General features: G+C 36.3%; 2 protein-coding genes and 1 long non-coding RNA gene across 3 annotated transcripts; 1 reads left to right on the plus strand and 2 right to left on the minus strand.

Annotated features, from left to right (window-relative positions):
• Positions 1–253: 253 nt before the first annotated feature.
• LOC105960396 (WEB family protein (DUF827)) lies at positions 254–2634 on the minus strand. The gene is made up of 2 exons (XM_012984560.2): positions 2093–2634; positions 254–1603 (listed from the first exon to the last, which is right to left on the minus strand). The coding sequence occupies exons 1-2, from the start codon at positions 2270–2272 to the stop codon at positions 449–451; spliced, it is 1335 nt and encodes a 444-aa protein (XP_012840014.2). The 5' UTR covers positions 2273–2634; the 3' UTR covers positions 254–448.
• Positions 2635–7066: 4432 nt separating this feature from the next.
• Positions 7067–8796, minus strand: LOC105952500 (protein FAR1-RELATED SEQUENCE 5-like). Its single transcript, XM_088819767.1, has 2 exons — positions 8186–8796; positions 7067–8039 (listed from the first exon to the last, which is right to left on the minus strand). Exons 1-2 carry the CDS (start codon positions 8794–8796, stop codon positions 7520–7522), a joined length of 1131 nt encoding a protein of 376 aa, XP_088675893.1. The 3' UTR covers positions 7067–7519.
• A 2750-nt stretch (positions 8797–11546) lies between these two features.
• On the plus strand, positions 11547–12438 carry LOC148770027 (uncharacterized). Its single transcript, XR_016031535.1, has 2 exons — positions 11547–11696; positions 11792–12438. It is a non-coding gene; the product is annotated as an uncharacterized LOC148770027 (long non-coding RNA).
• Positions 12439–12646: the final 208 nt, after the last annotated feature.

Raw genomic sequence — 12646 nt, forward strand, 5'->3', positions numbered from 1 at the left:
AAGGATTGACTAATAAAAAAATTGATTTGGCATTTAACATTCTAAAAAATACCACAATATATTAAATTGTCTTCATTAGCTTTAAAAATTCATTCAGGGTGCATTATACACGATTCATTGTGTTTCGAGATTTCAAAATGTTATAAAAAAAATTCAAAGGTGCAAAGTGCCAAAAAATTATATTTCAACTGTGCAAAGTGGTATTAAGCCAATTATTTTTTAACTCTATTCATCAACCTAGTTAAATTTCAAATAACAAACAAATGCAAATGAATTTTATTCCCAAATCATACAAACAATCATCATCCAACACTTAAATAAAAATCACAAGAATCATGTAACAAAATCCAAACATCAACAAAACCCAAATCCCAAACATCAATACTAAACAACACAATTTAAAAATACACTATAAAAATCACACTTTTAAATTAAGAGCCTAATCAAATCACCTGAGATTCAAAGTCTGAGTCTTTTTCTTGCTCTGCATGAATCCAAACTTCTTCTTCTGCTGCAAAAAGTATTGCTTTTCGATTTTCCCATTCTCCGACCCTTTAGTAGGAGGGTGCATAATAACCCTACTCCGTTCCCTCAGCATTTCACTCAAAGAAACACGTTCCCTTTCAGAACGATCCTCCGCACGCCGCCCCACCGCACCATCATCTTGTGGTGGTACTACCAACTTCTTACCCAATATGTCTCCAATCGAAGTCGTCCGGAAACCGGGCGTTGACTTTTCATTGGCCAGTACAGGCGGACTTCTATGACCGGAATTCGAATTCCTAAACTTAAATTTATTCAAATTATTTTCAGACAACCGTTCCACTTGTGTTCTTGAATAGCTTTCTTCGGTATCTACGAACTTGGTCTTGCATAGGTCTTCGGCGTGCTGTGCTTTTCTTGTAAGAACTCTGTACTCCTCGAACGAAAGAGTTATTCCATTATTATTCGATGAATTCTCATCGTTATTCAAACGAGAATTTCTCTCGGCAAGTGAAATAGCTTCGACTGCTTTAGCAGCTTCCTCCATTTTCTTGGCTGCGTTCAATCTCATTTCCGCCATTCTTATACTATTCTTGGTCCGTTCTATCTCGGTCATGGCCTTGACCACCTCGTATCTAGAAGCTTCAGTCATCTTCTTGAACTGCTCTTCCTCAAAGTTGCAAATAGTAGTCATCGAAAAATCGGTTTCGACTTTCGGAGATTTTGGCTCGAAAGAGAAAATCTCTTCGGAATTATTAGTGCTCTTTTCGAGCAAGAGCTTATCTCTTCTCATTTTCTTGTTTAAGGACTCGACCGAGGCTTGGATCACCGCGAGATCTCCGGATGTTTTATTGAGGTTTAATTTCGCCTGATTTAATTCCATAAACATCAAATTGGGCGACATTGAAGGGCAGAAAGTCCCGGCATCGAATTTTATGTCGGGACTGGGTGTGAAAGAAGGCGATGAATCCGGAATGTTGAAGTTGACTTTTAGGCCTTGGACGAATCTTTTTGCTGACTCGAGTTCTTTTAAGACATCGAGTGTTTGTTGCTCTTTCAGAATCAGATCCCTCTCCAATTTCACTGCATGCTCCTCTATTTTATCCAGATCAAAATCCTCCTGCAATCCATGATCATATTTCTGAGTTAACCGACTTTGGAAAACGAAAAACGAAAAACGAAAAACGAAAAATGAAACTTGCCTTAAGATGAAAACTCGCATTTCATTCATTTCGAAAATTACTAGGCACGTGATTAAGTAACATTGCTCATATCTTTCAAGTAACAATGCAAATTCACATTTCATTTCATTTTGAAAGTTACAAACAATACAAATCCCTAATTTTGACATGTTTAGTTTCTTGATTAGGTAAAAGCATAAATAGTTAAAACCTCTTTAAATTAAAATAATACAGTCGGGACTAACCGAATTCTATTAATTTAGCGAAATATTAAATTATCGAACTAATAATTTAATACATTTTTACCGAGTTATGACTAAAAGGAAGTATTATTTAGGCGAGGTTATGAATATTAATTTATCGAGGTTCTACAGTTAGCCCGGAGTTCGTATAGATCATTTGAACAAAAAAAAAAAAAAAAAACTGACATGTTGAGCAGCAGCTAAACGAAGCAAGTGATGGGGTATCCAAGGGCCACTGCCGCCGAAGCGGTCCACCGCCTCCTTGACAGACTCGAACGGCGGCGAGGTGTCGATTTCGGCTCTAGGGTTTACAACAACCTTCTTCGTTTCGGTGACGGCGGAAGATGATTCCGTTGAGTCCCCCATAAATTTTTGATCAGCAAAAAAAAGTAAATGAAGAAGAAGCTCTGAATTTCAGAAATTAAATTAGAATGTTGGTAATTTATACAGAAGCTTAGCTTATATGGGGTTTAGAATCCTTGATTGGGTGATGAAAATGTGTGAGGGTGTGATGGTAATGATTATTGTTAAAAAAGAAAAAAACGATGGGACCAGAGATTAAAGTGGAAAGGAAAAGTGCATTTCATTTTTCAGAGGGAAAAAAGCCAACAGTGCTTCAGTTGTATGTAATGTGTGTGTGTTTCAGAGTGTGTGTGACTGTGTGTGTTTCAGAGTGTGCGTGTGTGTGTGACTGTGTGTAATGGCTTGGTGAAAGAAGCGTGGAAGATAAAGTTTAGAAAGAGAGGAACGATAAAAGCCATTAAAAGAGTCGTGGCGGGGCGTTCATCCAGTCCGTAAATTTATCCGACCCAAATGTGATTCAACTCGGAATTCAGTTTGGGCAAATGGCAAATCCGCACATGACAAGAGCATTTAATTAACAAAACTGAAATGATTTGTGCAGGCATATATTAAACAGTCAGGCACATTTTTTACCATTCTTCAAAAAACAAAAAGTGAAAAAACTCAAAAACTCTCTCAACCTTTCGATTTTCTTTCGTAAAGCCCGTGCAAATCGTCAACAGATCAGAGGTAATTTTTACGTTTTTACGATCCTCTTGTTATGTAGATTACGAATCCGAAAAAAAAAACGAAAAAAATCGGACTTTGGCCTGGTCGTGTGAATTTACACGAGCAGGCCTTGTTAATTTTTTTTTTTTTTTTTTTAATTGCTCACCTGTTTTCACACGAGCTCGGTGGCCGAACTCGTGTAATTTTACACGAGTTCGGCCACCGAGCTCGTGTGAAAACCGGTGAGCAAAAAAACTTTTTTTTTTAATTTTTTCGAAATCAAGTGCTCGTGTAAAAACACACGAGCGGTTGAAAAGGGCTCGTGTGATTTCATACGAACGCTTTTCAACCGCTCGCGTGTGTTTACACGAGCATTTTTTATTTATTTTTTTATTTTTATTTTTTTTTATAAATTTTTTTTTTGAATTATAAGATGCTCGTGCAAAAACATGCGAGCATTTCAACAGTGCTCGTCTGATTTCACACGAGCACTGTTGAAATGCTCGCATGTTTTTGCACGAGCACAACAATTTAATTTTTTTTTTTTTCATTTCATTATTTAAATGCTTTTTTTTTATTATATGAAATATTAATAAAGTGCTTATTTTCAATTGTAGATGGCAGGAGGCGGGGGAAAAGTCTTATGAGTCAAGTTGCCGGTAAAGGCAAGAGCTTAATGAAAGCCTTGAGCGGGAAGGGGAACAATCCGGAAGATCCGGATCGCATTGGAGACCGAGATGTCCTTGCTTCCGCCCGTAGAAGAAAACAGTTAGCTCGAGAAGCAGCGTTACAGCGGGAAGAAGAGAGACTGAGACGAGAAGCTGTTGCAGCTGGAGCCGGACCCTCTGGACCTACATGCGACCTCCAGCTAGCTCGTAGTACATTGCCACATGCCAACGACGATGATGACCACAACAACAATCCCGATAATGTGGATACTGACGAGGAGGCGGATGAAGATGATGAGCCAGATGTATATCAGGGTCGTAGAGGTGGTCGTGGCTTACCCTTTCCGCAGCTGCCTGGTCCGGCGTACTTGGAGGGTCCGTGCGAGGGAGGGCCACAAAATTACGAGTTTATGCGATGGTTCAAGTCGCATATAGCGATGTACATTTGGGAAGGATATGTAAGTTTTCTGTCAACACGTGCTTTACATAATTCTTATATTATTCATTTTTTTAGCTAACAATACATGCAATATTTTTCAGGAGCGCCGTGAAACTACACAGTGCGAGTCGAGGAGCAAAGCACTCGAGGACTACCGCGGCCCGCAGGATAACACGATGATTGCGAGGCTGGAGGCAACAGGTCTTTACCACTTACGAGACTGTTTTCTGAAGAGGATGAACAAGAACCTCATGCTAGCTTTCGTGGAGAGGTGGCAGCCGGAGACGAACAGTTTCCACATGCCATGGGGCGAGATGACGATCACGCTCCACGATGTCGCTTTCATCCTGGCATTGCGGCTGGACGGACCGCCAGTGTCTGAAATTCGCCCGGTAGAAGAGTGCTCACAGAGTCTTGCATCTCTATTGGGTGTCGGTCTGATGGACACCAATGAGATGTTTCGAAACAAGGGAGTTGGTTGGGTTCAGGTGAGAGATCAGTTGACCCTTCCCTCCACCACAGACGAGAAGAAGATGAAGGGCTACTTGATGTTTCAGCTTGGGTCTGTTTTGTTTGTAGACAAAACAGCGTGTAACATGAAGCCGTGGTGGATCCATTTTACCAACGATCTCGATAATGTCGGCAAGTATTCGTGGGCTTCGGCATGCTTAGCAAACATGTACCGCCAATTGGGTATTGCCACCCGCGCTGGGATGAACAGTCTCTGTGGATGTGTTATTCTCCTTCTGGTACGTGTACCTTTATTAGTAATTATTTATTTATTTAAACTTCTATGTAGGTAATATCAACAACGTTTCATTGGTTTTTGTTTGCAGTGCTGGATCTTTGAGTATTTCCCCTGCTTTCGACCACCTCTTTCCCGTTCATATGCCGAGTTTGAGCCTCGATGCAGAAGGTGGGCCCATGGTGGAGGCAATAAAACCACGCTGCAGGAATACCGGAAAAAACTCGACGCCATGACCGAAAGAGATGTGAGTAATAATTTTTCTAATTATGTCTATAGTAGAGTTACGGATTTTTCTAATTAGTTTAAAATATGCTTAGGTTTGTTGGACCCTGTATGGTACCGGTGCACATTACTTGCATCCTCGGAGCATGTATTACGGCACGATACAGTTCATGGATATAGTGGAGCCGTACATGCCCGACCGAGTAGGGGTGGGCATTCGGGTCGGGTTATTCGGGTATAACCCGACCCGGTCGGGTATTACCCGACCGGATCGGGTAATTTTTTACGTAACCGGGTTTTTCCCGGGTTCGGGTACCCGGTGCTCCCAAACCGGGTCGGGTCCGGGTATTAGAAATCCTACCCGGGTACCCGACCGGGTACCCGGTTGAATTTTTTTTTTTTTTTTTTTTTTTTTTTTTTTTTTTTATATACATATATATACATATATATATATATATATATATATATATATATATATATATATATATATATATATATATATATATATATATATATATGTCTATTATATATGTATATCAGTGTATATGTATATCAGTATGATATGTAATTATATATATATATATATATATATATATATATATATATATATATATATATATATATATATATATATATATATATATATATATATATATATCTTAAATAAAATTAGTTACTTTTATTTTTCTAAAAAAAAAAAAAAAAAAAAAAAAAAAGAGGAAAATAGCAAAACCCGAACCCGACCCGAACCCGACCCGAGATAACCGGGTACCCGGCAACCGGGTACCCGGTTATTTCGGGTCGGGTTCGGGTAATTTTTTTTTTTAAAAAAACCCGAATAACCCGACCCGAATAACCCGAATAACCCGACCCGACCCGAATGCCCACCCCTACGACCGAGCGTTGCGGCAGTTTGGAAGAGTCCAGACTATCCCTTTCCCGATAATTGAATCGAACTTGCCACATAACCGCGGTTTGTTTGGCGCGGGATACAAAGTCACTTTCCACGCTCCTGGCGGCTTGTGGCAGAACGAGTACGCCAACTTCATTGACCTGTCGCAATACCGTGAAGCCTGGCCGCCGGAAACAGTTGCCGAGGAGTACATAAAGTGGTACATCGAGCGGACGCACCGGTTCATTAGCAACCCTGATAGAGTTCCGCCTGCAGAACGGGTTGTTGCTGCCGCCCCACCAGACCAGCCGTTCGCCAATGACATAGCTCGGCTTCTAGTTCCGATCGTGTTCGGTTTGACTGGTGACGACGCAGCAGAGGCATTCCTGAGAATTCAGCCGCAGTTGAGGGACTTGTTGACGCCACATGCCCATTATTTGCGTCTCTTACCTAGGAGGGGTCGCGGGGGAGGTCCGAGGACTCGGGGTCGGGGGTCGGGGGTCGAGGAGTAGACAGTAGGACATGTGATTTCACACGAACAGAGGCGTTTTTTTTTTTCGATTTTCCCATGTGAAATTTGACTAATAATAATTAGTTTTACAAACTCAACTAATAGTTCAACAATAATAATTAGTTTTACAAACTAATTATAATTAGTTTTACAAACTCAACTAATAATAAAATTTGACTAATAATAATTAGTTTTACAAACTCAACTAATAGTTCAACAATTATTAATTTACAAAATCAAGTAATTGTTCAACAAAATTACAATAATACAGTACTATCTATGCCTAGAAGTCAGCGTCGTCCAAAAAGCAAGTCGATCCGCGTAAAAATCTCGTAGAGGTAGTAAATTGGGAGCTGCAAAATACCTCCACTGAGGATGGAGACGAGGAAGAGGGCATGAAACCGGTACTCGCATGATCATAAAATGATCGTTATGTAGCGACATAGGAATAATACGTGATAACGCGGGGTTCCCAACTAGTGGTAGATAAGTGATGCTACCCTGTTCAGTGAATATTTAGGTCCCGTAAATAGTCGGCCGCATTTTTTAGGGACATGTAATCTTTGTTTGATAACTTCTCGAACTCATCGAGAAGAACTTTCTTAATTGCAACTGTACGATCAAACGGTTCCTCCTCGTCCTCCCATCGATCCGACTTCGGCTCGACAACCAACGTTCTCCAGAATGGATGTAACTGTTGCGGATAAAAAGTATCTCCCTCAGCAATTTTAACTGCAATCATACACACACACGGGAGTCCGTGGGTTCGGCTTAGGTAACAGTTGCAACTATCCGGATTCTCTTCCAACTTTTCGTACTCTTTATCCAACAGGTCCAGTGCTTTGTGTGATACGTTACATACCAAAGCACCGAAGCACGGCAGTGAAGTACTGTTCATCCTGACTGTTCTACTGCTCTCGTTTTTCACCTTCAATTCATTAATTTGAAGGTCAACTTGCGCATCTAGTGCATTTTGAACTGTATCCATAGCTCCAGTCGATGTTTGGATCCAACGCTTCGATGCACGATGTGCACTCTCTACCCTGTTTCGAGAAAACACTCAAATAATGAATAAATGTAACATGTGTATAAAAGATTGTACGTAACGAGTTTATAGTAAAATCAATTTATATACCTGTTAGTCGTCGTGTTACCGAAATGAACGATGTTGTTGGTCCAACACTTAACAAACCTCTCCTTATAAATCAACCACGTTTCATTGATGTAAGTTATCAACTTCGGATATTGCCCGTACAAACTAACTATCTCTCTATAGTTGCATTCGTATTCTTCCTCAGTCTCAGATTCGACTAACTTTGCCCACACCGTCCTCCGGAACAGTACACCCAACTTGGTGTTACCCAAGAATTTTGACGCGTTTGCCTCAACGTTTCTGTTTATGTGATATAAACATAACATGTGATGCGAATGTGGAAACACGTTTGGCAATGCTTTCAGTAGGCCCAACTCACGATCTGTCAGTATCACTTCTGGTTCTATCCCGATTGGTAATATGTCTCGCAAACATCGCAATGTCCATGCATAAGTGTCCTCATCTTCACGTGACATAAAAGCAACGGCAATAGTGAAGTTCCTTCCCACGGGAGTAACCCCAATGATCTCCAAAAGAGGCATTTCATATCTACATGAAGGTAATTATAATTTAGTCAACTCTTATATATATATATATATATATATATATATATATATATATATATATATATATATATATATATATATATATATATATAATATAATAAATGTAATTCACATTTAAATAATTATTACCTGTTAGTCTTGTACGTGCAATCCATCAGGATGACGTATGGAAATAACTGCAAAAGCTTTATTGAATCAGGGTGCGCAAACATAACGTCTTGCACTGCATCACCAGCTGGATTTGTTCGATGCCATTTGCTGTATCCACTCTCACTTAGTTCGTGCCACAGATGTTGTATAACTGTTTTTCCTTTCATTTCCTCTCGTCTAATTCTCTGTGATTCATTGTACACATCTCTCAAGGCCGCAGCCGTATCCGGATTCATCTCTCTCAGATGATGCAAAATTTCCTTCGGCTTCACATGGCTCTTTTTCAGTATCTTTGTCACTTCTCGTTGCTCTTCACTCAGGCGACTTAGCGAACGTAGTCCTTGTGGATATTTATGAGGAAAATGATTGTGATTGCCATCTTTGATGGTAAGGCGCCATAATCCATCACGACCCTCTTTACCCCATAGCGCAAAAGGGCATTTACACTTTATTGAACCGGACTTCCGGCTTGTTTTGACCTCTGCATTTTTTCCTCGTCTCTTATAGGCTCTTTTACAAGTCAAATATTGTCGGCCCTCGTGGTAAGACTGTCGCCTAATCTCATGTCCTTGACTGATGGCCATATTCATCGCCCACTCGACTAGTGCATCTTTACTATCAAATGCAGTCGAAATTATGAAAAATTCACTGTAATCATGTAGCTCGAATGTTTCAATATCTTCATCCACATCTATGTATACTTCATGTTTTTATATTAATGTAGTTAGCAAATTATAAAACTAAAGAATAAAACTAAAAAAAAAAATAAAAAAAAAATTGTGTTGCTCGTGTGATTTCACACGAACAGAGACGTTCTGCTCGTGTGATTTCACACGAGCATACCTTCTCTGTTCGTGTGAAATCACACGAGTGGGTTAAAAAAAACAAATTTTTTAGATTTTTAAAAAAAAAATTAAATAGCTCGTGTGATTTTAAACGAGCAGGTGCCACCTGTTCGTGTAAAATCGCACGAGAGAATATTAAAAAAAAAAAAAAAAATTGTTAATGTGCTCGTGTGAATTTACGCGAGCACTTGGCAAGTGCTCGCGTAAATTCACACGAGCACATGAATAAAAAAAAAATTCATCTCCTCGTGTGAATTTACACGAGCACTTGCCAAGTGCTCGCGTAAATTCACACGAGCAGATAAGGTTGTGGGAAAAAACGAAAAACTTACATTCAGGTCTAAGTTGTTTGGATCCATCGCAAAAATTGTTGAATATCTGAATTTTTTCACTTTGAATGTTGAGTTTTATATTTTATAGGATTGTGTAGGAATAGTACAAAAGGTAAATAGTTATGGTAAAAAGGTAAAAAATCATGGTAAAAAAGTGTCTGAATGTTTAATTTGGCCTGCGTATATTATTACCCTTAACAAAAATGATATTCAGTTTGGGCGTACATCCAACTTTTTTGTCTTGCAAATATTTCTAGTTCATTCAAACTTATTTGCAAATAAGGAAAACTCTTTTATATATACCAAAATTACCCTTAATTTATTGAAACCCAATTCAGCTCAAATTTCATGTTTTACACCCTAATTTAGCCAAATTTCACCAATTAACCAATTTTGACCATAATTTCAATTTTGACCCGCCACCATCGGAGACCACCGGTCAGCCGGCGTTGACTTTTTTTTTTTCTTAATTTTTTTAATTAATATTGCTGTCTTGGCTGCTTAATTACTGTCTCCAACAGTTATTTAACTGTCGGAGACAGTAATTTAATTGTTAATAGACTTTTTTTTTTATTTTTTTTTCTTAAAAAAAATATTTTAATTAATATTACTATCTTGGCTGCTAAATTACTGTCTCCAACAGTAATTTAACTTTCTGAGACAATAATGTTACTTATTAATTAATTTTATCGTCTTGACTTGCATTTTTGCTGTCTTCGACTGTAATATTACTGTCTCCGACCGTAAATATTACTGTCTTATGCAATAATATTACTGTTTGGGACAGTAATATTAGTAATATTACTGTTTGAAACAGTAATATTAGTAATATTACTGTTCGGAAAAATAATATTCATAATATTACTGTCTCAAACAGTAATATTACTGTCTGAGACAGTAATTTAGCAGCCAAGACAGTAATATTAATTAAAATATTTTTTTCTAAGAAAAAAAAAGTCAACGCCGGAGACCGGCGGTTGACCGGCCGGAAAAAAAGTTTCAGAAAAAAAAAGTTTTAAAAAAAAAAGGTCAACGCCTGAATCTGGCCGTAAAAAAAATTAGAAAAAAAAATATTTTTTCAAAAAATTATCAAAATGGGGGTTAATGTGATATATTTGTTTAAGTCCGGGTGTCAATGTGTTATATTAAGAAAGTTAGAGCATAATGAATGGAATTGACAAAAAATATATTATGGAGGGTATTTTTGACTAAAGACATGGGGATGGATTTATTTGAAATACTGTTTTTTTTTTTGTTTGTGGACCAATGTGCATTTAAGTCCCTATCATGTCCCTTTTTGCCATTTGTCCATTCGGTTTTTTCCCAAATTCCACTAATTTGGTTTTACCGAATACCGAAAATTTATTTTTATTTATTATTTATTATTATTATTATTATTATTATTATTATTATTATTATTATTATTATTATTATTATTATTATTATTATTATTATTATTATTATTATTATTATTATTATTATTATTATTATTATTATTATTATTATTATTATTATTATTATTATTATTATTATTATTATTATTATTATTATTATTATTATTATTATTATTATTATTATTATTATTATTATTATTATTATTATTATTATTTTTATTATTATTATTATTATTATTATTATTATTATTATTATTATTATTATTATTATTTTATATATATATATATATATATATATATATATATATATATATATATGGGGAAATATGCAATACCCCCCTCAAATGGAAAATATTATGAGTAAAACCCATTTGACTTTTAAGACTTTTGCACAAACCCAAAATCCAATCTTAATTAGTGAAACCCCCTCAACAAATGTGATAAGCCGAAACTACCCTTATAGGTAGGTTTTTTTTTAAATAATTGCAATATTTATTTTCCATAACCTCTCACGTGATTATAGGATTACATTAATTCTCTCTTTAAATCTCCATATTTCTCTCTTTCGTTATCTCTCTCCTCTCGTTCTCTCACAAAATTTTCGTTCTCTCATCTTATTCTCTCACAATTTTTTTTTCACGCTCCTTCCTCTCTCTCTCTCTCTCTCTCTCTCTCTCTCTCTCTCTCTCTCTCTCTCTCTCTCTCTCTATATATATATATATATATATATATATATATATATATATATATATATATATATATAAACACAATTCATCTCTGTAATTTAAAATTCTTTTGTAATTGTATGTGTTCTCTTGAATCTTTGAAGATTGTTGGAAGAATTGTTAGTCTTTGATTCAGTTACAACAGCGGCATGTAATTTGAGAACCTTTGATAAAATTCTTCAAATGCGCTAACTGTAAGTTGTTCGTCGTTTTAATTTCTTGTTTGATGCCTTTGGTTTTAATATGTATTCTCATGATTTAAGATTCATACTTTGTTTATGTTTCTCAGGTGAAGTACTCAAGAGAGCCCGACAATATTGCCAAATGTAATTCATTGTTCTTCTTAATTGCATTTTATTTGTTCTAGATGCAAGCCACTGGCCAGAGCCGCCATTTAGGGTTACGCGTTTCCTCCTCCCAACCCCATAAATACCCCAAACACTCTTGCCTCCGCCATCTTACAACTAACCCATACCAAATTGATGCAAATAAAATACATACATACTTAATATGACTACAGTCATGGTTAATTCATATTTTTTTTCTCGAATTAATTGTCGAAAAACAGACTAAAGTTTTTTTAATTTGGTAAACATGACTGTAATACACTATATAATCAGGTATTTAAAGTTGAAAATGCAAAAAACCGACAAAATAAAGAAAGAATATGACTACAATTGATATAGTCACATACAGTCATATTAGATTATAGTCATATTCAACTATAGTCATATTCAACGTAATAAACTTGTCTGGGGAAAAATTCAATTTTTTATTTAACATTTTTGTAAGAAAATATTAAAAAAAATAATACAAAAATAAAAAATAAAAAATAAAAAATAAAAATTGTACTCTGCAAAGCTTTTAATTAGTGGGTTTTGATTTGTACGTGATCAAGCATATTTTTATTCTTTTTAATTTGTTGGCTGATTTTAAGGAGATGTGATATTGTGCTGATTTTTTTTTTTATTTTCTTCTTTAATTAATTGGCAGAATTTAAGGAATTCGAATATTAAGTGTTGGAAAAAAATCACTATTATTTAGGCATTATTTAAGGAAACAAGAACCGTGCAATTATTGTGTAGGCGATTGTATAATTTTAGAAGGGTAGTATTGGAATTAATATTTATAGGGGGTTATCACA

Source organism: Erythranthe guttata, chromosome 6, assembly GCF_056151865.1.
Source record: "Erythranthe guttata isolate IM_541 chromosome 6, IM_541, whole genome shotgun sequence".
NCBI classification, from domain to species: domain Eukaryota; kingdom Viridiplantae; phylum Streptophyta; class Magnoliopsida; order Lamiales; family Phrymaceae; genus Erythranthe; species Erythranthe guttata.